This window comes from Cyrtonyx montezumae, unplaced genomic scaffold, assembly GCF_038088225.1.
Source record: "Cyrtonyx montezumae isolate F1298 unplaced genomic scaffold, pur_monq_1.0 scaffold_3, whole genome shotgun sequence".
In the NCBI taxonomy this organism is placed as follows: domain Eukaryota; kingdom Metazoa; phylum Chordata; class Aves; order Galliformes; family Odontophoridae; genus Cyrtonyx; species Cyrtonyx montezumae.
In genome coordinates this window covers 14,176,707-14,198,712 of record NW_027072034.1, presented here as the reverse complement: position 1 = coordinate 14,198,712, position 22,006 = coordinate 14,176,707, and the positions used below count along the sequence as shown (strand labels likewise).

General features: G+C 38.0%; 1 protein-coding gene across 1 annotated transcript in view; it reads right to left on the bottom strand.

Moving 5' to 3' along the window:
• Positions 1-2,289: 2,289 nt before the first annotated feature.
• SLAIN1 (SLAIN motif family member 1) overlaps positions 2,290-22,006 on the bottom strand; it is a 45,159-nt gene continuing 25,442 nt past the window's right edge. The window contains exons 4-8 of the mRNA XM_065744088.1: positions 21,184-21,333; positions 18,198-18,536; positions 8,703-8,867; positions 6,635-6,917; positions 2,290-3,391 (exon numbers count right to left, since the gene is read on the bottom strand). Coding sequence (XP_065600160.1) covers positions 3,316-3,391; positions 6,635-6,917; positions 8,703-8,867; positions 18,198-18,536; positions 21,184-21,333 — 1,013 coding nt within the window. The 3' untranslated portion in view covers positions 2,290-3,315. The remainder of the gene's footprint in view (positions 3,392-6,634; positions 6,918-8,702; positions 8,868-18,197; positions 18,537-21,183; positions 21,334-22,006) is intronic.

The following is a 22,006-nucleotide window of genomic DNA, read 5'->3' as shown; positions in this document are numbered from 1 at the left end:
TGCCCTGTTGCTAGTTACATGGAAAAAGAGGCCCTACCTCCATCTCACCACAACCTCCTTGCTAGTAGTTGAGAGCAATAATGTCTCCCCTGAGCATAGAATCATAATCAGACTCCCTCGGCCACAAGGAAACAGCACTACCACAGCCTGTGGTTGAAATGAGTTGATTCTGTTGGTCCTTTGAGCATAGAAAAAGACATCAAATTGCTCACAGCTTGGGTTTCCTCCTAAAGTTTGATGGCATCCAGTGGGCAGACACTTCACAAAAACAGTTAAAACAGCAAGACCATACATTTACAAAATCCTGATGTCATGAAATAACACATTATAGGAGACCAGAAAAATTAAAAAGGGAAAAATACTGCTTTTTCTCAAAGAGTTCAATGCACCAAAAATGCTTAATTCTCCAGTTCTTGACACATTTTGTGGTGTTCAATATAAAGTGCAAATCACAGCACTTTAGCACTTTCTTTAACATGCTGTCATTATATTTGAACAACTCTGGAAAAGAATTCAGTCAATTGCAGTCTGGAAAATGGCACAGCTATGGTTACCGCAAAGGAAACATTTTCCAAGTATACGCTGCCCTCTTGTGTACAACTCAGCACTGTTTCTGCAGTTTGCAACCCGTCTCAAAACTTCAGAGCAATGTGGGGCTGTGTTAACGCAGATAATAGAGAAGCAAGGATATAAACGGGGCACCAAAGTTAGCTCCCAGATGTTGGCTCTGCCTTAGCACTGCTCATATCCGACAGAGGTGATGAAATGAAAGCGTTTGCCTGCTTCTGCTGTAGGTTAGATTCACAGTTCACACAAGAAATTTGGATAGAAGGTAAAGATCCTACCTTCTATGGGCAGGGACACCTTCCACTCAGCTGGCTTACTCAAAGCCTCATCAAACCTGAGCTTTAGTACTTTCAGGGATGGAGAATCCACATCTTCTCTGGCGTGGTGGAACACGCTGCCTGTTCCAGTGCCTCAGCACCCTCATAGCAAGGAATTTCTGCCTAGTATCTAGTAAATTATCTCTCTTCTAGCTTAAAAACGTACCCCTTGACCTGTAAGTTCACTCCCTCATGAAGAGTCCCTCCTCAGCTTTTTTGTAGGCCCCCCTTCAAGTACTGGAAGGCTACAACAGGCTCTCCTTGGAGCCCTCTCTTCTCCAAGCTGAGCAAAAGCCCAGTTCTCCCAGCCTTTCTTCACAGAAGAGGTGCTCCAGCCCTATGAGCACCTCTGTGGCCTTCCTCTTTAACCACTCTTTCTTGCTCTGTGTGTCCCAGGCATGGGCAAATAACGAAGCTCCACCAGATTTGGCTCTGCATCCCTGTCATAATCAGTCTGCAGGCAAAATAAACAGTTCAGGTTAAGTGAAATAGACCAAGAAATGATTGACTTCTTTAGCCAGCAGTAATTTTTCTAATTAGTTTCTTATGAGCAAGATGAGTTCCACACACACCTGCAGAAATACTTACTTGTACTGAGATGATTTCCATGCTGGAAAATGTCTTGAATCTTTATCTATCTATCTATCTATCTATCTATCTATCTATCTATCTATCTATCTATCTATCTATCTATTTAATTTTACTAAAACTGCAAAGATACTACTGCATTCCTGTACAGTCACATCTCCCCCTAAAAAAAGGCTTTACTCACCACTAACTTAATTCCTCTCTGTTTTATATTTTAGTTTGTCTTTTTAATAAAAACAGATCCTCCAGAAAATTCAGGGCTAAATCCATGGCAAAAGAATGGCTTGGTAGCTTCATACACAATCTCTGTTTCCTATTGATTCACATTTGCACTTGCACAATTTCAACATTGAATTGAAAAAACATCTTAACATCACAGTAAGTTTGTTTAAAGTTCATAAGTTCATAAGTTCATAAGGTTGGAAAGGACCTATAAGATCATCTAGTCCAACCATCCTCCTATCACTATCTCTACCCAACTACTAAATTAAGTCCTTTAGCACCTCATCTAAACGCTTCTTGAACAGCGCTAGGGATGGTGCCTCAACCACCTCCCTAGGCAGGCCATTCCAGTGCCTGACCACTCTTTCAGAAAAGAAATAAATAGAAAGAAAAATAATGCTTACCTGTCTTCTAGGCACATTATGCCTTCATGATATGCTTTTAAAAAAAATCATATGTACTTAGTTACTAGCTGCAGAAATTCAGCATAATATAAATGCTAAGGATGTAGTTCATATTACTTAGTCTGGGATCCAGGAGCAGATGTTAATTGCTAAATTATGACAATGCTTACATTGCACGCTGAAGAACAGTATTATTGCTGAAATAGATTCTTTATTTCTGAAACATTCCAAAACAGCAGTATACACAGTTGTAATCAAATATTAAGTCATATGCCATTATAAGAAAGCATTGATTAGTGCAATTGGATTTTGTAAAAGATCTATCAAAAAGATTTATCCACATTAAAACTCATTTTCCATAAGCAACTGTTAATAAAACATTACAATTTTATTCTTTGTAATAAAGTACTGAAAACCAAACATAGTTGTAGAGATCACTGTGTCTTCGTGAGTGCAGAGTGACTTATGATGCCATTTTAAATACAAAACACTATGACAATAAATTAACAATTGAACAAATAGTGAAAGACCAACAAAACCATGCTGACCCTGCTGGATGGCAGTCTCCAGTGAGTGCTACTTTTTTGTGCTTTCGCAACATAAATATACTGCTTCGTATTGCCAATGGTACAATTTTGTAAGATATTTTGTTCCTAGTGCTAAAAAAGTACATTACCCCAAAAATATCATTTATGGCACAGAAAAGTTAAATCATCTCTCTCTTGTTCAAGGTTCAGGCAAATTTAAATGAACTCAAGTATACAAAATAAAATATACCGGAAACACTAAAAAAAATTCAAGCACATATGTAAATCCCCCCCCCAAAAATTCAAAATAAAATACACAATGCCTTTATACTGATAAATTATCTTAGAATTTCAGTATGGCAAAACTGCCCCAAAATCATTTACTCCAAGTTCTTTCAAAGGAAACATTCTGGAACTTTGCACATATATAACACTTTCTTCAGTTCTACACAACAATTCTGCCATTGTTAGTCTGATGCAGCTGTTCAGGAAACTGATTAAGTGCAATATTTAGTATCTGATAAGATGTTCGTTTTTAAAAAAAAACAGCATTGCATTATGGATGTTTACATATTAAAATCCCAGGGGATATAATATTGCATGATGCTCCTTTCTCAAACCATTGTTACCCAGCCAGCTGGGTAATGAAATCTGCATTACTTATTTTCCATTGTTCGTGGGCATCGTTCATCAATAGCAGCCATCTCTCCAGTTCCCATCCCGCATCGTGCTGAGTGATGAAAGTGGCTTTGGAGGCTGAAGAAAACTATGGAACAAATGACAGAAAAAGACAAAGGAAGTCATTTTTCACATGAAAGATTGAGGTAAAAAAAAATTCTACTTCCTTCTGTAATGACACTGGCTTTGTGGCTTGCTTGAAGACATCATTGTGGTATAATCCTGGCTCCAAGCAAAGGCAACGATAAAGATCTGTGGTGAAATTAAGATCTCCAGCGAGATCCCATCCCTGTTACAGGATAAAAGGTTTACAGAAAGGAATTCATTGAATAATACTCACATGATGCACAAGATCCCCCTAAGTGGGAAGACTTGATTCTTCAGAGCTAAGCACCCTGAAGAATATAAACACAAATCTATACATATTTTTCTCACTATGGACAACAGATCTTCCAACAGTAAAAGGCAGCAGAGATATAATGGGAAATATTCCCCCAAAAGCTGTTCTTTTCAGTGTACTCTCAAAACACCCAAAAGCACTATGCAGGCACTAAGGAATTAAGGCATCTAATCAATGGAAGAACCATACTGAGCCCTGCTCCACACCTTCTTATCCAACAGACATGATAATGCATCACCATCACTCAGCCAGATTCAGAGAGCTGCTAGTTCCTACACCACTGCCGATGCAGAGAGCTGGCAATCCTTCAGCCACACACACTCACACTTGGGCTCTAACTCTCACGAATGAACAATACTTATTCAAAAAACATTGTCCACCAACTTCCAAACCTTACGGGATTTTACTAGCAAGGTAACTGTTTCAGGTATTATCAGAGAACAAATGAACAACTATCTAACCAACCTAACTTATCAACTCACTAGCGATGAGGCGACCATATTTTAGTTACATCACAACTTCCTGAAAGCAAACTTCTCTGCTTTTCCTTTAGTAGTAACTTCCATAACTTACTGATGCTTTCTCTCCCTTCCAAATGCTCTTGCACAGAAGAGACATTCTGGGTTAGCTGGGACCTGCCTAGTCACTGCAGACTTGTCTGAAAACTGGGACTGTTGGCTGACCCTGGTCCCAGTGCTGCTCTGCTCTTGTTTCATTGCTGTGAGATAACAAGGCTATTGCAGGTGGCTTCCAGCTCACCTTGCCCACGCCATCATGCTCCTGAGTGGAGATGGAATATGGAGGGCCAGCAAGTAGGGGAAAGGAGTTGGAAAGGTGGACCTGTAAACCCAGTCACAGAGTGTGGACTTGGAGAGAACTGGGGACTGGAGCATCCATTTAAAAGGGAAAAAATGCTGCCTTGCTTTTAAGATTAAATGTAGATGGAATGTACTCATTACAGTTTATTTACACTGCATTTGGATACTTTTACCTCTGATAGTATGAGAAGAGCAAGTAACATTTAGCCATGTTGATTATCTTGGCTATAAACTGTCAAAAGTACTCCCTCGTGTTTGGTTCTGTGAAGTATTTAAGTTTCCTAACACAGGGCCTACATAAAGTGTCAAACAATTTATTTTATGTAGAACACCAGTAACTTGGCTACATAAAAGTCTGGCTATAGAAAAAAAATAAACAGCTTTGTTCTGAAAGAACAATTCTTCCACAACATGTGATTTATCAAAGAAAAATAAAGATCTTTTCTACTTCCAATGAAGTCATGGTTCAAAAGACTTTTATTTTATGTTAATAGAAGTTCAACTCTTCAACAGATAATTGGAAATACCATTCCTCAGAAATGACTGTAGTGAAAAAATCAACACTGAGAAAATCTTCTTCTCATGGTTGACTTCCTTCCAAGAAATTTCAGATGCACTGAAGCCACACTTATTTTCCAAATGCATAAATAAGAAGTTGTTTGCTGAGCTCCGATCTGTCTGTGCTTTTAGAGTCCTACAAACTTGTCATTTACACGGTGCAAACACTATATGCCTTCCAGCATCATTGGCAACATATGACATGGCTAAAGTATACTTGCAGATGGGAAGATATGAGTCCAGACTTCCTGGACTATAAATAGATCTGTTACCAATTTGAATCAGCTTCTAATAAAAACAGTGTTGAGAGTAGGGTGTTCCACCCTCCCACTGAAATCTCCTAATTTTGTTTTTCTTTAACACTGCCTGTTGTATGAAGTTACAAAATAGCAAGAGACTGGTCATTGTGGCCCAGAAAGTCTCTTTCTCACATGTTGCTATGAATGATTTAAGAGCTCTGCAGAACATGAAGTTGAGGAGAAAAAAAAATAAAATAAAAAAAAAAAAAGAAAAACCTTTACTATAAAGAACAGAGAGAGTTCCAGCCGAGAGGAAAGAAGGTTGTAACAGAAATCTCATGGTATAGTCTTCATCAAAGAAGAAATCTGACAGCTCTTTATCAAAGATTCACCACAGTTGGTCAAAACCTGTTGTCAGTCACTTTGGTGTAATCCCTGAGTAAACAGAGAATGTGAGCAACTGAAATTCCTGGTATCTACTGAAAAAATAGAAATAGCGAGAGCTAAACAGTGATAGTTCATCCAACAGAAAAGCAGGCAGTGATGGCAGTGGGCTTTCGCAACAGGGGGGATGCAAGCAATGGGAAAAAAAAATAGAAGAAAAACTTGACACCAGTTGATAAAAGTTTCTCTGAGAAACTTCCAACACATATTAATCATAGAATATACAGCTGGAACTTTAACTCCCTTCTGTGATAAGGTGCTGAAAACATAGTTTCCTTCTTCAGGTTTATTTTATTGCTTATTCTAAAAAATTACTTGGAAACAATCCCATGTAAGGATTTATTTATTTAGCAATAAAGCTCACCGTAAGTACACAATACTTCAGGATTCCCAGTTTGCCTATTGTTTCCCAGCTGGAACTGACAGGATGCTGGTTTAACACAAGACCAAGACATCCAAGCTATCTCCTTCCTCACGTTCCAATGCTGTAACATCACAAGTTGCATTTTTAAAGTCCACTGCTTTTAACAATAGGCATGCAAGCCTTTCTCAGTGTTATCCTGTGAGCTTGGATCAGCAGTAGGCACAAGTCTGGGAGTGAGTCAGACATAATAATAATACAAGATGTTTTGATTTCATATTGACGAGTAGCATTCAATTCTTACATAATTAAATTCCAGCAATTATCACAGTTTACTACCAGCAGGTAGTGTCCATCACTACTTGTGGAGAGAAATCTTCCCCCATTCACTGACTCTGGAAGCTGAAATGTCTTTCTTTTATAGTTCAGTTTCAAACACCACGAAGAAAACAAACACGACTATCCAAACCAAAGCTACCTACACAAGAAAGGTGGCCTGTTTAACTCTTACCTTCGAACTGGCTGTGCAATTTTACTCCTGGGTATGCCACTTCCATTGATGGCCAACGAGGGTCTTGGAAGAGCACTGCGCCCCAAAATCCCTTGACTGGCAATCTTGTTTGGCATTGGGATTCCACTGTTAGAATGTAACTGTAGATTGTTGGACACTGGAATACTACTACTACCTTGTACAGTCGGGCTTACGTAGGCAGTAGCTTTGAGAGGCTGCCTGACAGACACTGGAAAATGTCCCACACTGTGAACTCTGTGTTGAAGCTGTCCAGGAGATGGAACTGTTAAAAGAGAGGCAGAAAAGGAATTGATGAGGTCAAATGAGGATAGTTAATAATGCTCATCTCTAGTTAGATTTAAATGGAGATAAACACATCATTATGCAATTAACTTGTTAATTGTAAACTGCTGAATAACCCCTTGGATTCAATACTGTGCTTGGTAACATTACATTGATCTAACATATCCCATTTCAACCCCATACCATCCAAAAATCCCATGCCTTATTCATCCTTCTTTCTCCCCCTCAAAGAGGTTTCATTAATTATTAAAAGCAAACTAATTCCACTTATGCAATTAGAGCTTTAAAACTGCTAAAAATGTATTAATTGCCATTAAGATTATTTAGATGTTATAAAGTTGTCTGGAATAAGAAAAATCAAAAGGCTATAAAAAAGTCTGAAATATAACAACATATTCCATGGCTGGTGTTATGTAAACTATCATTTAAATCAATGCTACCTATTCCAGAAGCTTTATCTGCACAATCCTGCCCTCTGGTGTACATCAGACAAGCATTTGCTTCAGAATTCATGTATCTGAAGCTAACCATCAAAAGTCTGAAGCACTATAACTAACAACTGCACAGAAACCAAAGCTTTTTCAACTCTTTGAAAAAGGGCATCTTATAACCATTTAAAGGCATAGAAGAAAATAAAGATATATGATTCAGTTATTCAAGACTAGCAGGGTATTACTGTGGAACCTTTCTAGTAACACACTTATTAAAGACCCCAACAAAGCCACGTGGTAAATATGTATTTTAGAAGAGTTACCTGATACACACATACATATACATACATAAACACAGAGAGAAACATATTTTTTAAATTAGTAATTAAAATTAAATTCTCAACAAACTAGCATGCAAGTTTCAAGTGGCACTCTGAACATCCTTCTATTCCCCTACTAGACATGGATGAAAATAAAGCAAACTAAATCCAGCACAATGGTATATTTCAAAGAAATATTCAATTTAATCATTCTGAAGATTTTTGAAAATTCTGTTCAAATTTGAAGGACCCAACAGGACTTCTGTGCCAATTTTTCCCTCCAAAACTTCACAGGAAATGGGAGGCAGAAGTTCAGTTCCTTCTGTCTGCATCAAACAACATTCACTTTTTCCACTTCCCATAAGAGTACCTCAATTACTGTGCTAGAAAAGACTGCCTTGGTTCTTGATCTGTCTTGCTGACATTCTACATTAATAATTCAACAAATGATAGATCAATACTGCCACCCATCTAGAAGTCAACTCAATTAAACCGATTACAGAGTCATTTTAAGTTGCTCACTCAACATGTAGTACATACTTGAGGAATATGACCCTCCATTTTCTATGAAGTGGCTCCACTTCAAAAGGTGAAAGATCATGTTTTAAGACAATATTTATATGGTGTAATGTAAATACAGCATTGTGTAAATTACTAAGAAAAGCAATGTTTTAAATTCTAGTATCAAAACTAACAATATAAGCCCTTATTTATTGGTGCTTCTATGCTACTACTATTACTGCAATTTTAGTTTTAAAGTCAGTAAAAAATGAGTGGGCAAAGAAAATAAAGACTGATAAAACTGACTAATGCATAAGAGGATCAGCCAGAATTTGTTTTCCAAAACAGCAGCTTTAAAAACTTGAATTATGTTAAGATCTAGTATAAAAGGAATACATTCTTCCTTTGATTTTTCATGTAGTGAAAATTTTATGAAAGCTTTGCAGTTGCTGGAACATATACTTAACCGTTTTATTGATACCTTGCACACAGACAAAGAACACAGGTACTTACTACATGACTGCATCCTTGCAATCCCATTACTAGCTCCATGTAGATTGGAATCAAAGCTCTGACTGTTCCTCACAGTGACTGGAGAACTAGCAAATCCAGTAGTACTGCTAATGGTGGGGGTACTTGGCATCCGAGCTAGATTAGGCATGCTTCTTCGAAGTTTATCTGAAGCAAAAAAGCACAACATTCATAGTCATGTCAGAATTTACAACAAATACAAGAAGTTTCTGAATAATTTCTGTAAAAAAATCAAAATTGATACCAAATCGATTCAGCATAAAGAAAAGGTTTGGTCAGTAGGGACACTATGAATATATTATTGATAGCCTACTAATTGAATGAGTCCTTCTGAGTATTATAATACCACAGTTATTCACAAATCATTTTAAAAACACCAACAGGGAGTACATTTTGGAGATTACAAAGACTGAAACACTGAAGTGTCATAATAAGAATGAGTTTAATGTAAATGTGTAAAATAGGTCAGATGAATCATGCCCTGAATGCACCTGTTTCTTTGTAGTGAATAAAAAGCAAGGCTGAAGTGACAGTCAGATATGGATATTTATATTGTGGGTGTCTAAAGACATATGAGATGAATCCATTGTAAGTGACTGTCTTGTTTTCAGGTGCTAACACACTTTTTCTGCAGGGTGGCCATGCACAAAACCTGTTCAGTTCTGATGCTGTCATTTGCTTGGAGACCTGAGCTGACATCATGGTTTTCTGGCTAACATAACTATGGAAATAACAAGTCGCTCGATAAATCTTTGATAATAACATTGGCCTCCTGGCACAGTACAGTAGCAAAAATGTTGCACTGCTGATTATGTGATTATGTTTTTTTCTGGTACCACTGTCAGTGTAGAGTCTGCCAGCTAGTGACCTGCAATAGCTTCTAATGCACAGCACATATCTGCCTCTAGCTCTTACACTGCAGTGATGTGCTTTTCTTGTACAGCTACAACTACCCTCTTCAATGGCAAGCAGAACACTTCAAGTTTACAGTTTTGGATTTATGCACAGAAAATATACATCACACACTTTGAATTGCTGTTTTGAATTGACCTTCTAACTTACATGGGGTAAGTTTGACACACAGAAACTATGAATTGATTCTTAGGAGCCTCTGTTAATCAGCTCGCATAAATATATAACCTATTTAGCACCAGAATGAGCTCCTCTAATCCTTAAATCCTCTAAGAACTGATGTGTAATGAGAAGTGACAGTACAGTTCTATCTATAAAATGTATTAGCAGTCACTAACTTGAGTAATGTTTGCTGCCTAATGTTTGCAGGCCTACTATAACCGTAGCTGTTTTTTATGAATGGTCATCATGATAAGGATTGGTACAGCATTCTCCAAATACCGAAAAATATCCTTGTATTTCAAAGGTCCAGCATTTCTAATACCCTCACATCTCAGCTCCCAATTATCAGTGCCTACCTGCCCTTTCATCCCAACTCAGTTTGACTTTCAGTTACCATAGATGGTCTGACATAGAAAACCACTGCTGTCTAGGAAGTAGTTTACCTTGACCTATTCATTTTATTGAAATCAAACTTGAAGTATGGGAAGTATAACTGGGAAGCATTCATCGGAAAAAAAGGGAATACAATATTTGAGTTTTCAGAAACTAAGTACAGCCAAATTCTAATAAATCTTTCCCAATATGGTAATTTTAAAGGGTAATCCTTCACCAAATAATTTAAGGTATCATCACTGGCACTGGCAAGCAGAAATTACCACCATGATTCACTCAGGTGATAAATAATAATTTCATTGGTATAAAAAGTGGCACAACTGCAATCAGGTTTCCAAAATCATACTGGAGATGTGAACGATGGGATTCATACAGTTACTATAAGATTCCATTTCCAAAATACTCATGATTTTGCAAATTGGAAAGGCAACTGCCTTCCTATGATAAGAGTCCTGGCCCACAGTTGCAGAAAATTCACAAACAGAAGATGTCTGTAGCTAAAAAATTGCAAACAACGTGCAGTAGGATAGTGGTACAGAAGATGACACACCCTAAAACAGATTTTCGTCTAACACTATCCATACATCACATAGTATTAGCAAGAATTCCATGCAATCTACATGTTCCTCCACTCTGGGATGGTGTCAGCCACAAAAGAAATAATCTGTGCCTAGAACTGTCCAGTAATGCAGCTAAAGTAGCAAGAAAATAAGTACAGAAGTCATTTGGATTTCCTCTATGGCAAGAGTGACCATTTGTTTTGCCTCCCACTCATTAGTCGACTATTTTCTCAGCAGTCTGTTCTGCTGCTGATTCAGTCCTTAGGCAGCAGATTCCTGCTGCACCTGCAAATTCTCATCTGTCAAGCATTTGCATTACTTCTTTGATGACTCCTTTTGTCTGCTGAGATAAATAGCCCTAAAAAGCAATGAAAATAGCAGGTCAGTATTGTGTTGGGGGAAAACCCAGAAATGCTCATCTTTATAGTATTTTGCAGCTTTCATCTCCTTGGATGATGCATTCTCTTTCATCTCTTTCTTGAAGTTTGTTCTGTCACCTGTTTCCCTCCTATTAACAGTAGCGAGTCTCATGGGTTTTTTAAGTGAAAAATCAGCTCCTTTGAGACTGGTATACAGATGGAGACAAGAGTTATGTGATTTTAGCATTACTTTGGGCCACAGAAACATGACTAGATAAGAACTTGCTGGAAATCAGAAGAAAAAGAAAAGAAAGCAAAAATACTTTGCTAAGCCACGGTAGTAAACATTCCCTTTGCAGAGCTCTTAGGTTTTCTAAGAGCTGTGAGAAAATTAACAGAGGGAAGGAATGAAGTAGTAGACCTGAGATTCTCAGGTAAGGAAATAATTTGCTCAGACAGTCCTGTTCATGATGAATGCTGAACATATCAAAATTCTGTTGCAGTTCCTGCTAGCTTTCCCACACTGATTTGTCTCAGTGGCAAGCCTAAAAATATCAATGTTTGTTTACAGTTTGTTCTGTTAGAGAAAAATAGCCATTAACACCAAAGGACCTTCACCTTCTACAGCATCAAAAATTACTGTGACCCACTAACTTAGTCTCAACTAAAATTTGCGTTGAAATAAGCATATTTAAGTAGAATGCAGTCACAGAAAGCACCACAGATGTATTTTTGCATTTTCCACTTCCTGTATTAGCATGACCTACAGACTTTATATTACTGAAATATTTGGAACTGTTAAGACCAAAATGCAATGGCAGGTCATGCAAAAGACTCAATAATCAGTTTCTGGTCATTACCATCTTCTCAGAGTAGTTCATGAATACACACATGCTTGTTACTTCATGATTGCTCTTTAGATTACAATGCCCTTGTTTCTCAGATCTGCAGCAGAATGATCTACCAAAAGTTGCCTACAGCATATTTATACATCTTCCTCTATGCAGTATACATACTGATCTGCATACTTCCTAGAGCAAAGGAAAACTAGGATTATGAAACACACTTGAATTGTGTGTGAAACCAAGGCATGGATCATAGTCACTACAGTAAATAAATTGGTCAAAAACAGGACAAAAAATTCCTTGTTTTGTAAAAGATTCCACAAAATTGTGGTAAAGACAGCAATTTGCCTCTTACCCAATTGGTTCGGTTCTGATTTTCCCAATAAGTTTGTCCCCTGATATGTTTTCTTCTCTGAAGTCAGCCAGGGATCTCTGGCCAACTTCCCTCTGGCAGGACTCCACAACATGCAGCACCTGACAGCTGGCTTGATTCCAGATCTGCTGTTAGCCATCACTTTCTACTGTTTTTCTCCTCCTTCTGACCAAATACTCACATCATCTGAAGGTTAACATGCATGCAGAATGTATACAGGCTTCATACTTGAAGCAAAACTGCACTAAAAGAGGTATTTTGCTGGGCTGCTAGACTGGGAGTTCTGACCTGTGGGTTTCTTGTAGAGGCTCTTGATAAATATATCTTCTTTCTAAAAAAATGCCTTCATCCTTTGAGCTTCATCCACTGAGGCATTACATTTGCATTACATTTGCTATGCTTACAAGAGGTAAGACATCCTAGATACACCACAACCTAGTTAAAGATCTGTGGAATCATCAGTTAATACAACAGAGATATCAATACATAAAAACATACATATAGATTGAGAACTAAAAATAAGTTAAGCCAGAGACAGCATTCCTTCATTATTGTCAATATCTACATTTTGCTATGTTGAACATTTCCATTTTATTTTAAATTATTATTTCACTTCACCCTGAAAAATGTCTCCTTCCAAAGATACGTAGAGATTTTTCTGTTATCTTTCCATGACTTCTCTCCACTGCTCACTATTCTCAAAAATACTTCAAGAGTGACTGAAAAAGATTTTCTACTGCTTCTCTTTAATAAAGAGTGTGCTAAAATTTCCTAGTGATTTCTCTCTTCTTTAATGAATATACAGAGAAGCTAAGAGAAGAAAAGCACTCAGTAAATCAGCAAGAGAGGAAGGAAGGAAGAAAGGAAGGAGGGAAGGAGGGAAGGAGGGAGGAAAGAATGGAAGGAGGGAAGGAGGGAGGAAAGGATGGAAGGAGGGAAGGAGAGAGGGGAGGAAGGAAGGAAGGAGGGAGGGAAAGGAATACATGTCCTTTCCAAATGAGGCAAGGATTTTGCAACATTCAATGATGATCTTAGAATTTTGTCTGAGAAAAGTCATTCCCCCGAAGTGAAAGCAAGGATATTTATCATATCTAACAATTTAAGAAAAGAAAAAGCAAAGATTTTTAATGCAAATGGTATCTATGACCTGCTTATGAAGGTATCAGTAAAGCAATAAAGTTAGAAAAACATGAAACAATAATGGAAGACACAAAATTAACCAAATTGCACACAATGATACTCAGTGAAATACACATTTTTCATCCATCCCTTCTTACTATATAATACTTCATTTCTTTCTTAGCTGGAATAGTTTATCTAAAGTTTAAATATTCTGATTTCCAGGTCTTATACCAATAGATGCCTTTTAAAGTGCACATAATAAAAGATATGCAAAAAAAAAACAAAACAGGTATGAGTAAACTCATTTAAAGACCTAGCAAGAGGGCTTGAACATTAGAAGATCAATTTATTTTTCAGTCCCAGTTAAAAAAGGAAGGAACATCTGCATTTGTGGACAACATGAAGCAGAAAACAGCTTGGTTTTAAGAAATTTGCTGATATTTATTTTACAGAAATGAAGCATAAAGTATTTTTTATGTTAATAGGACTAGCACCATTTAAAGTTTTTCAAATGGACTTCGTATCAGAGAAGGGTGAGAGAGGTAGAAACAGAAATCTTTTCACTGTCAACGTATTACAAGATTTGTTAGCTTACAAGACACACAGTAACTAGATGCACTCTCTTTGCCTAATTGCAATGGATACTCAAAAGCAATTCATTTCTTCTCTCCCTTAGGTCTTTAAATGAACTATTCTGACACACTAAACAATTAAAAAATAAAGAAAATTGAAATGCCTGAAGACTGCTTAGGGATGAATTTTTTAAGATGTAATTACAGACAATTCAATTGATTAAAGAAATAAATAAAGCAAAGGTTTTTATTAGTGGATTCTTGGCAGAACTGGAAATAAAACTTATTAGAAAATAAGCATAACATACACTACAGGCAATTAGCTATGCCCACAGCCTGTGCTACAGGTGGGCCCCAAATACACTCTAAACACATCTTCACACACTCACATTTGTGCACATCTACCAGTTTATGTTAGCATTTATCAGGAGCCTTTTAGTACAGCAGCTGTTGCAGATTTGCAGCAAATAGGAGTGGTCCCACTCACTCAGACAGTTCACTGGTGGGATAAGGGGAGGAAAAGAACCTGTGCCCAAGAAGTAGAGCTAGATGGCATGGAATTTTAAAATAGATGTATGGCAATTTAATGCATAGCTGAATGTCAAATTTACACCAACAGGCAGTGCTTTGCTAAAACACACTGGCAAGAACATTGTTTGAGTTCAAAGTTATGGTCTCAAACACAGCAGGAAAACATCTGTGAGCATTATTCTCACCCCAAGTACATGCAGAAGATTACAAAGGCTCAACTCACAAGACAGGAAATCTCTGCTACCTAGAATGACATCCTGTGAATGGAAAACAAGCAGATCATCGGCTCTAGTGGGCCTCCATATGGATACATAACACCATTTGAGAGATGCTGGACTGTGTAAGTTATCTGAACAACACTGACATGTCTGTGGTGAAGCCAAGAAGGGCACTCTAGAGCACCTCATATAACAGTAATTGCTTATATATAGGCAAAGGAATTGGGCAATGCATTCATATCTGGCCACCTACATCCTATCACCTGAATATAGGTGACAGCAAAGCAGTTCCAATCCAACATATGTGTAAGGACACACAACATGCATCCTAAGAGTACAACATTCCTAACTCATCTGTCAAAAAGCCCCAAAGCATTTACAGCAATGAACCAGAAGTCTTATCTTCTCAAACCTTTGCAAGCCCTCTCAGCAAGGTTAAGGGAAATGGCACAGAGAAGCAGCCACTCCTGTCCCCAGAAGCCACATGCCTACATCTCCTCAGTCATGGTGACTGCCACTCCTTATTAGGTGATGGCTCATTTACCTTGCTCTTTCCTTGAGGCCAGTATTAGACTCCTCTCAACCTTGTCAAAACCACTCTGTTACAGGGTTTGCAACTAGGGGATGTCTCTTCCAAGCCACTGGGAACCTGGATACAGTGTTAGGGTGCTTGCTGGGATATTCCTTGTTTACATGGGAAATATTTTACATTTCCCATTTGTTTTCTTGAAGTCCAATCCAGCTTAGCAATAAACATACCAAAGCTAATCGTCAGGTACCCAATAAAATACTTTTAGAAATTATTAACATTTTCTAGGTTTCTCGTAACTTCACTCTGTTTTTTTTTATAATTATTGTTGTTGGGTTTTTTTTGCAGACAAGTAGTACAGACCTAAACTTAGGATAAGTATCTCAGCTAGCATGCCACACCAAGCAAACTCCTCTATGAGCAAGCAGGACAGAATCAGAACCCCAGATACTATCTGTTCCAAGGGCAAAAAATTGTAGTCCAGCTAAACACATAGGCAGGTTTTGGGAAGACATTGTGTCTAAGCTAAATACTGTCTTTCCATCAAGACTGAGTGCCAAAATTCAATGTTTACTTGTCGATTCCTCTTCATTCACAGAGAGCTCTGTGAATGACCAGATGAACCAGCAGCCTTACTGTTGACTCCTCATACAAGAACACATCTCTTTAGGGGAAAGGAAACGAAAAGTGATTTGGGAATACTATTATAACAGCAGTATTTCAGCACAGCATGCTAAAAGTACAATTTTGATTAATTATGGATGACATTTTCCATGTATATTGAAAGCAGCAACTAATGTAACAGTTTAGCCTCTCTATCTATCCCCTTCTCCTTTCTCATCAGCCTTGGTAAAGTGCAGCAGTGTGAAACACACTGTCCATCACACTGAGGTTCAGACAAATCCCTCTTCTGCAGTCTAGCTCAATTTCAGCATGTAGGAGTTCTTGAGAGACTATGAAATTGTTGCCAATATGATGAGAAGTGCTGACAAGAAGATACTGTCATAACACTACTCATACATCTTAAAAATAGCAAAAAGTTTACTCCCTGACTGCCAACAAAACATAGAATCATAGAAGGCTTGGGTTGAAAGGGACCTCAAAGATCACCTAGTTCCAACCCCCTGCTGCAGGTAGGGTTGCCAATCATAAGGTCAAGCCAAAAACACAAATTAAAATATTTCTCATTAACAGTGCTTTCCATTTCCATCATATGATCACTGCTGCATGAGTCATAGGGTGAAGGGGAAAAAGATAAAGAGATAAATAAATTACCTCTAAAGATCATGGTGTTGGCTATTATAGGATTGCCTGCCATGCCAGCAAACAAGTAACTGGAGACACATAGTAATGTGTCAATGTTCCAAACAATACCAAACAGATAATCCAACATCTCAAGCTTTCTGAAAAAAAAAAAAAGGTAACCAGATGATAAAATTGGTAGTTTTAAATTCATAGATTTTCTCCAGTTAATAAACTAGGAATGTATTATTTTTAGTATGCTGCAAGTACTGTCTGAGATTTCCATGTAGAAATCCAGTGATTAAATTGCTCAGAACAGGTTGCTGAGAGATGACTCCATGTCCATGGAGATTTTCAAGGCAAGGCTAGATCACACCCTGGGCAAACTGATTGAGCTGTTCATGTCCCTGTTCGCTGTGGGAGAGCTGGAGTAGATGACCTTTAAAGGTCCCTTCTAACTCTCAGGATTCTATGACTCTATGATTCTAAGTTCTACTAACATGAACAAAACACTGTAAAAACTTCAGGAACCATACAAAAACATTCTGCCCACATTTCTGAATCAAAGATGTTCCATCGCTTTCTTTTCTATCTCCCAAACAGATTTTCCACAAGGCATTCAGTGCTGTCCCATTCTTGTACCTCACAGGTGAGAAGAACAATATTGAAATGAATGTGGTACATACGCTGTAACAGCAAACACCCACATCACTGTGCTCTGTGCTAACCTTAGCCTTCATTGTAGGCAGCTACTTGTCGATCATACTTTCATGCTGTGTCTTACTTTGAATGCAAGTGTTCTTGGCACCAACCTGTCACATATGATTTGTCAGGAGAGTAACATGCATACCTGTAGCACACTATAAATAGGAACTGTCTTCAACAACACATTTATTTTCTTGCCCAAGGGTAAGCTGTAACCTGTAATGTTACAAACAAAACCTTGACTGAGAACTAACTGTCCTGAAGTATCCTGGGGACTTGCACTGAAGGAACAAGAAGTAACATGCAGTGGGAGGAAGAAAATTATGATTGCAACAAGGAAGGAAAATGAAGATAACAGTAAGAAAAGAAAACAAACTTAATTCCTGAAAAAGCAGTGAGAGAAAAAAATTTTGTACTCTGAAATACATCTCAATTGCAGCGTATAAAGCACCAATGACTCAGAACATTTTAGGGACAACCTTATATCCTACTACATCAGCAGTCTGCCCTACCAGACCTGGAACAAGAACAGAGCATTGACCTTTGTCATAAGCACCTTTCATGGATTCACAACAAAGCTGCATTCATGGAAAAGCTGGGAAGTAAGAAAGAAAATGTTATTAGGAATGAAAATCTGAAAACCCTATTCTGTATTTTGCCATATCCATGATGGACATACAAAGGTCACACTCAAAAGCCTGATCAGCCTGTCCAGACAAACAGTGGCCTGCTAAAAGATGCTCTTTTCCCTGTTTCTTTTCTCTTCACATCTGCTCATAATTGCAGCATTTTAAAACTGACTAAATTAATAGGGTCACAAATTACATTTTGTAGCAAATTACCTAACGATAACATTCCTCTAATAACACAGTCATGAGCACACATTTAAATCAGAATTGATCTAGTGGTCATAAACCAAAGGCACAAGAAGTTCTACAGAAGCATGCAACCCACCTCCGTTAATCCTATTTGGTTGCTGCTCTGGAGTTTGTACTTGAGGAGAATAGTAGGGCTGCTGATAAGTACTTGAAGGAAAGTGCTGGGAAGTAGGGCTTCTCCTGCAGTCCCGAATACTGGAGAAAGTCTGTGAGTGTGGGATCCCCCTCTGGAAAGGGGAGCAGCGGGTGAGTCGTGGCTGTGGGGGTGGGAGGTGGTCAAATTCTTCCTCATCTTCAAGGCTGTAGCGATCATACTCCTGGTCGCTGCATGTCCCCTTCTTTCCCGAGTGCAGTGACACACTCGAACTGTGTCTTGACACTGATGCTGAAGTCGAAGCATAGTCTTGTCTAAGGCCTGTAAATTCCCAGAGAAGGATGATTCAGTTTCTGCTTAAGTGATCAACACTTAACACACAGTCCTTCAGACTTGGCAAGTAAGTGGACATAATTTGAAAGCAACAACTGGATTTATACTGTGACCAAGCTGAAAATTTGAGGTGGTATTCATCAGATCTAACTTTTGGTGTTTACCTTACAGGTATCTAAGCCTGAATTACTTCCACTGAGATGTCTTTTTAATAATGTTTTATTTGTATTTTTTAAAGAAACAAGAATTGCACTGTGTAAGCTGTCTCATATGCTTCTCTTCAAATAGCATGAATTACACTCAGGAGGTGCCTATTACTCTGCCAGTGAAAAGATGACTTGAATATTAAGTATTTATCTTTTTCAAATTGGAGGAATCAACACTCACTCTATCTGTTTTCCAAACAATTATATTTATAATAATAATTATTATATTTTTAATATTGTATTTATTACTATATTTTTAATTTCCTGCAAAGAAAACAATGGCAATGTCATTTCCTAACATATAATCCATGTAAATATTCTTGCTCTTCAACCTCTTTGATCCACAGTGAAATCCTGCTAGAACCTAATTTCACAGAAAAGGCTCAGAGGTGACACTGTCACATTTCTTATACATGAATTTTACCACCTCCTCCTCAAAATGGCAGTTGTTGAGAACTGTCCCACTATTAGCTCTACAGGTTTGCTCCAAGTGAAGTTGGGGGGAAGAATCCACAGCCCTTCCATATCCCCATTTTCCTACTGCATAGCAGCCAACACAGGCAGCTTTGCACTTCCAGCACCTGAGCAATTCTGCAAATAGTTGTGAACTACAGAATCATAGAATCAAAGAATCATAGGGGTTGGAAGGGACCTCAAGAGATCATCGAGCCCAACCCCCCTACCAAAGCAGGTTCCCTACACCAGGTAGCAGGGTCCCTACACCAGGTAGCTTCCAACAGCTTTCTTAAACTTACAGAAAGCTTTCAGCTTTAACAAGTGTCTTTGCTATCATACAGAACATTTCTTAACATACTGTTTTTTTCCCTCTAAAGTAGGAGATTATTTGTTTATGTGAAGAGTATGTGCCTACGTGCACACGTATTACCACTTTCTGCAGGATTAAGTGGACAACAACTGTCATGTGTTCAAAGATTGCATACAAATTGCTGTGACAAGAATGAGATACAGTGATTACACAGGAAGTAGATCAGAAGAAAAAAAGTATTTCTTTTTCCAGTTTATGAATGACCTGATTTATCAGAGAGCTAAGTACCTGAAGTCTTTTTTTAAACCTCGCTCTGAAGGAGGAGAGCACAGCTGTCATTTACATAACACATTCTATCATATCTATGATAGTCACAAAACTGATTTCTTTTCATTCTTATCTCTTGCAAAAAATACCAGAAATCTTCTGAGCTGTGACTGCACATACTAACCAGTTGAGAATTTGGTGTTATACTTGCTAAATTTCTCTGCTGAATGCAACTAGTGCTACCAGACTCACAGCAAGCTCAAATGCTGGCAAGTCCAGTAGATCCAGCCAGATTGGATCTCCAATTTCTTGCTCCAATTTCTTCATTTCATGTAGCCACTTAATATTTTACTTCAGTCATCATCTCTGAAATTCCTTTGTTTTTCACCTTACTATATCCCCCTTTATGTCTCACTTGGCGCTGATAGGAAGTAAGAAAGATGCTGCATTCATTGTTTGAGTGATTTTTAAGTCAAATGGCCTTTATTTCTGAATAAAGTTATCTTCCATAAACTACTATCACACTAAAATGTAATACATGTCAAACAAGCCTTTGGGGTCTGATTTGTGCATAATCACACATCTCACATCAAAATGTTGACTTTAAATGCCCAAAGAATTGTAAAGAGAGTTAATTTATAAAATTCATAAAAACAAAGTAGGTACAAAAAATCCATAAATACTGCTTACTTTTTTCTTTTCTCACAGTACATACATAAGATGATAATCACAGAATTGTAGGGGTTGGAAGGGACCTCTAGAGATCATCTAGACCCCTACCAAAGCAGCTCCCTAGACCAGGCTGTCCAGGCTATGTCTCCAGAGGAGACTCCATCTCTCTGGGCAGACTGTTCCAGTGCTTTCACCCTTACTGTGTAGAAGTTCCCATGCACATTTGGTTCCCATGGTTCAGTTGGTGGACATTTCCCCTTGTCCTATCACTACGCTCTGCTGAGAAGAGTTCAGCCTCATCCCTTTGCCTCCCGCACCCTAGATATTTATAGACATGGATCAGATCTTCTTTTCTCAAGGCTGAACAGATTCAGGTCATTTAGCCTTTCCTCACAAGAGATGTGCTCCAGGCCCCTTATCATAATACTTTATTTAAATAATACAGTAAGACATTATAAAACAGTCAAATAAAAATGTATTCAGTGGAAATGGAGCTACTAGTTGGGATTCAGCAATAAATAAGAACCAAGTCTGAAACACCCAGTACCATTAACCTGAACCCAACATTGCATACATGTTCTGATTCCACATGAAGTTTTTCCACCTGCCATTGAAGAGGTGACATCTTTCAGGAAAGATCCAATTGGCTGAGACAAAGCAGGAGCAGTTTTGACTGCTGTGGGAAATCTTCCTCTGAAAAAGAATTAAAAAAGAAGCCACCTACTCTCTTCCTGTAGACGAGCCATAATCTGAACGTCGGTGAGGTCCTGCAGTTTGTATCCCATGGAGATAGAGTCATCCTCAAGCTCTGAGGTGCTCAGCTCACTGTCTATTGATGACTGTGGGCTCAAAGGGGAACTTCTAGAAACGTAACCTTTGTAGAAAAACATAATCTTTAGTCTGTGAATATGTCTGGTCATATTTCCATTCAGGAGTAACCACTCTCTATGTTACAGTAGCTTAAATTATTGTATATGTAACAAATGAAAGCTTTCAGAAATACAGTGCAGCAAAGCAGCAATCAGCAAAGGGATTAGAAACTCATGAGAAGTATGCATAGTAACAGAACATGAATCCCTCTGCTTGTTCCCAAAATAGCACTGCATAGTCCAGACAATGAATAATTTACTCAGTTCAGTTCTTATAGCATAGAACTGTTAGTGGACTCTAAATATACCTGCATTTGAATCCTTCTTATGATATTGTGGTTCTCCCTATCCTTTTCTGAAAATCAAGCATGCATGTTGCCTCTTATTTAAGCTCAGTACTCAGATTCCACATCATAGTTATTTACCTAAATTTTACTATCCTTTGAAATTGTTTCTAACTGACAAAAGAAATAAGAGATGATAGCAATTCAGACTGAAATAGGCATTATGTAACATAAGAGTAAATAAAGCCTCGTTCACAGAGTTGAGAGGGAGGGCTCTGGATTCTATTTTTTCCTGTGAAGTAGTGGAAGTATAAACTAAATTGCCAATTACTTGTATGAGCTAGCATTTGCCCAAATAAAAGAAAAATTCTTCAAATAAAAAAATAAATTACTT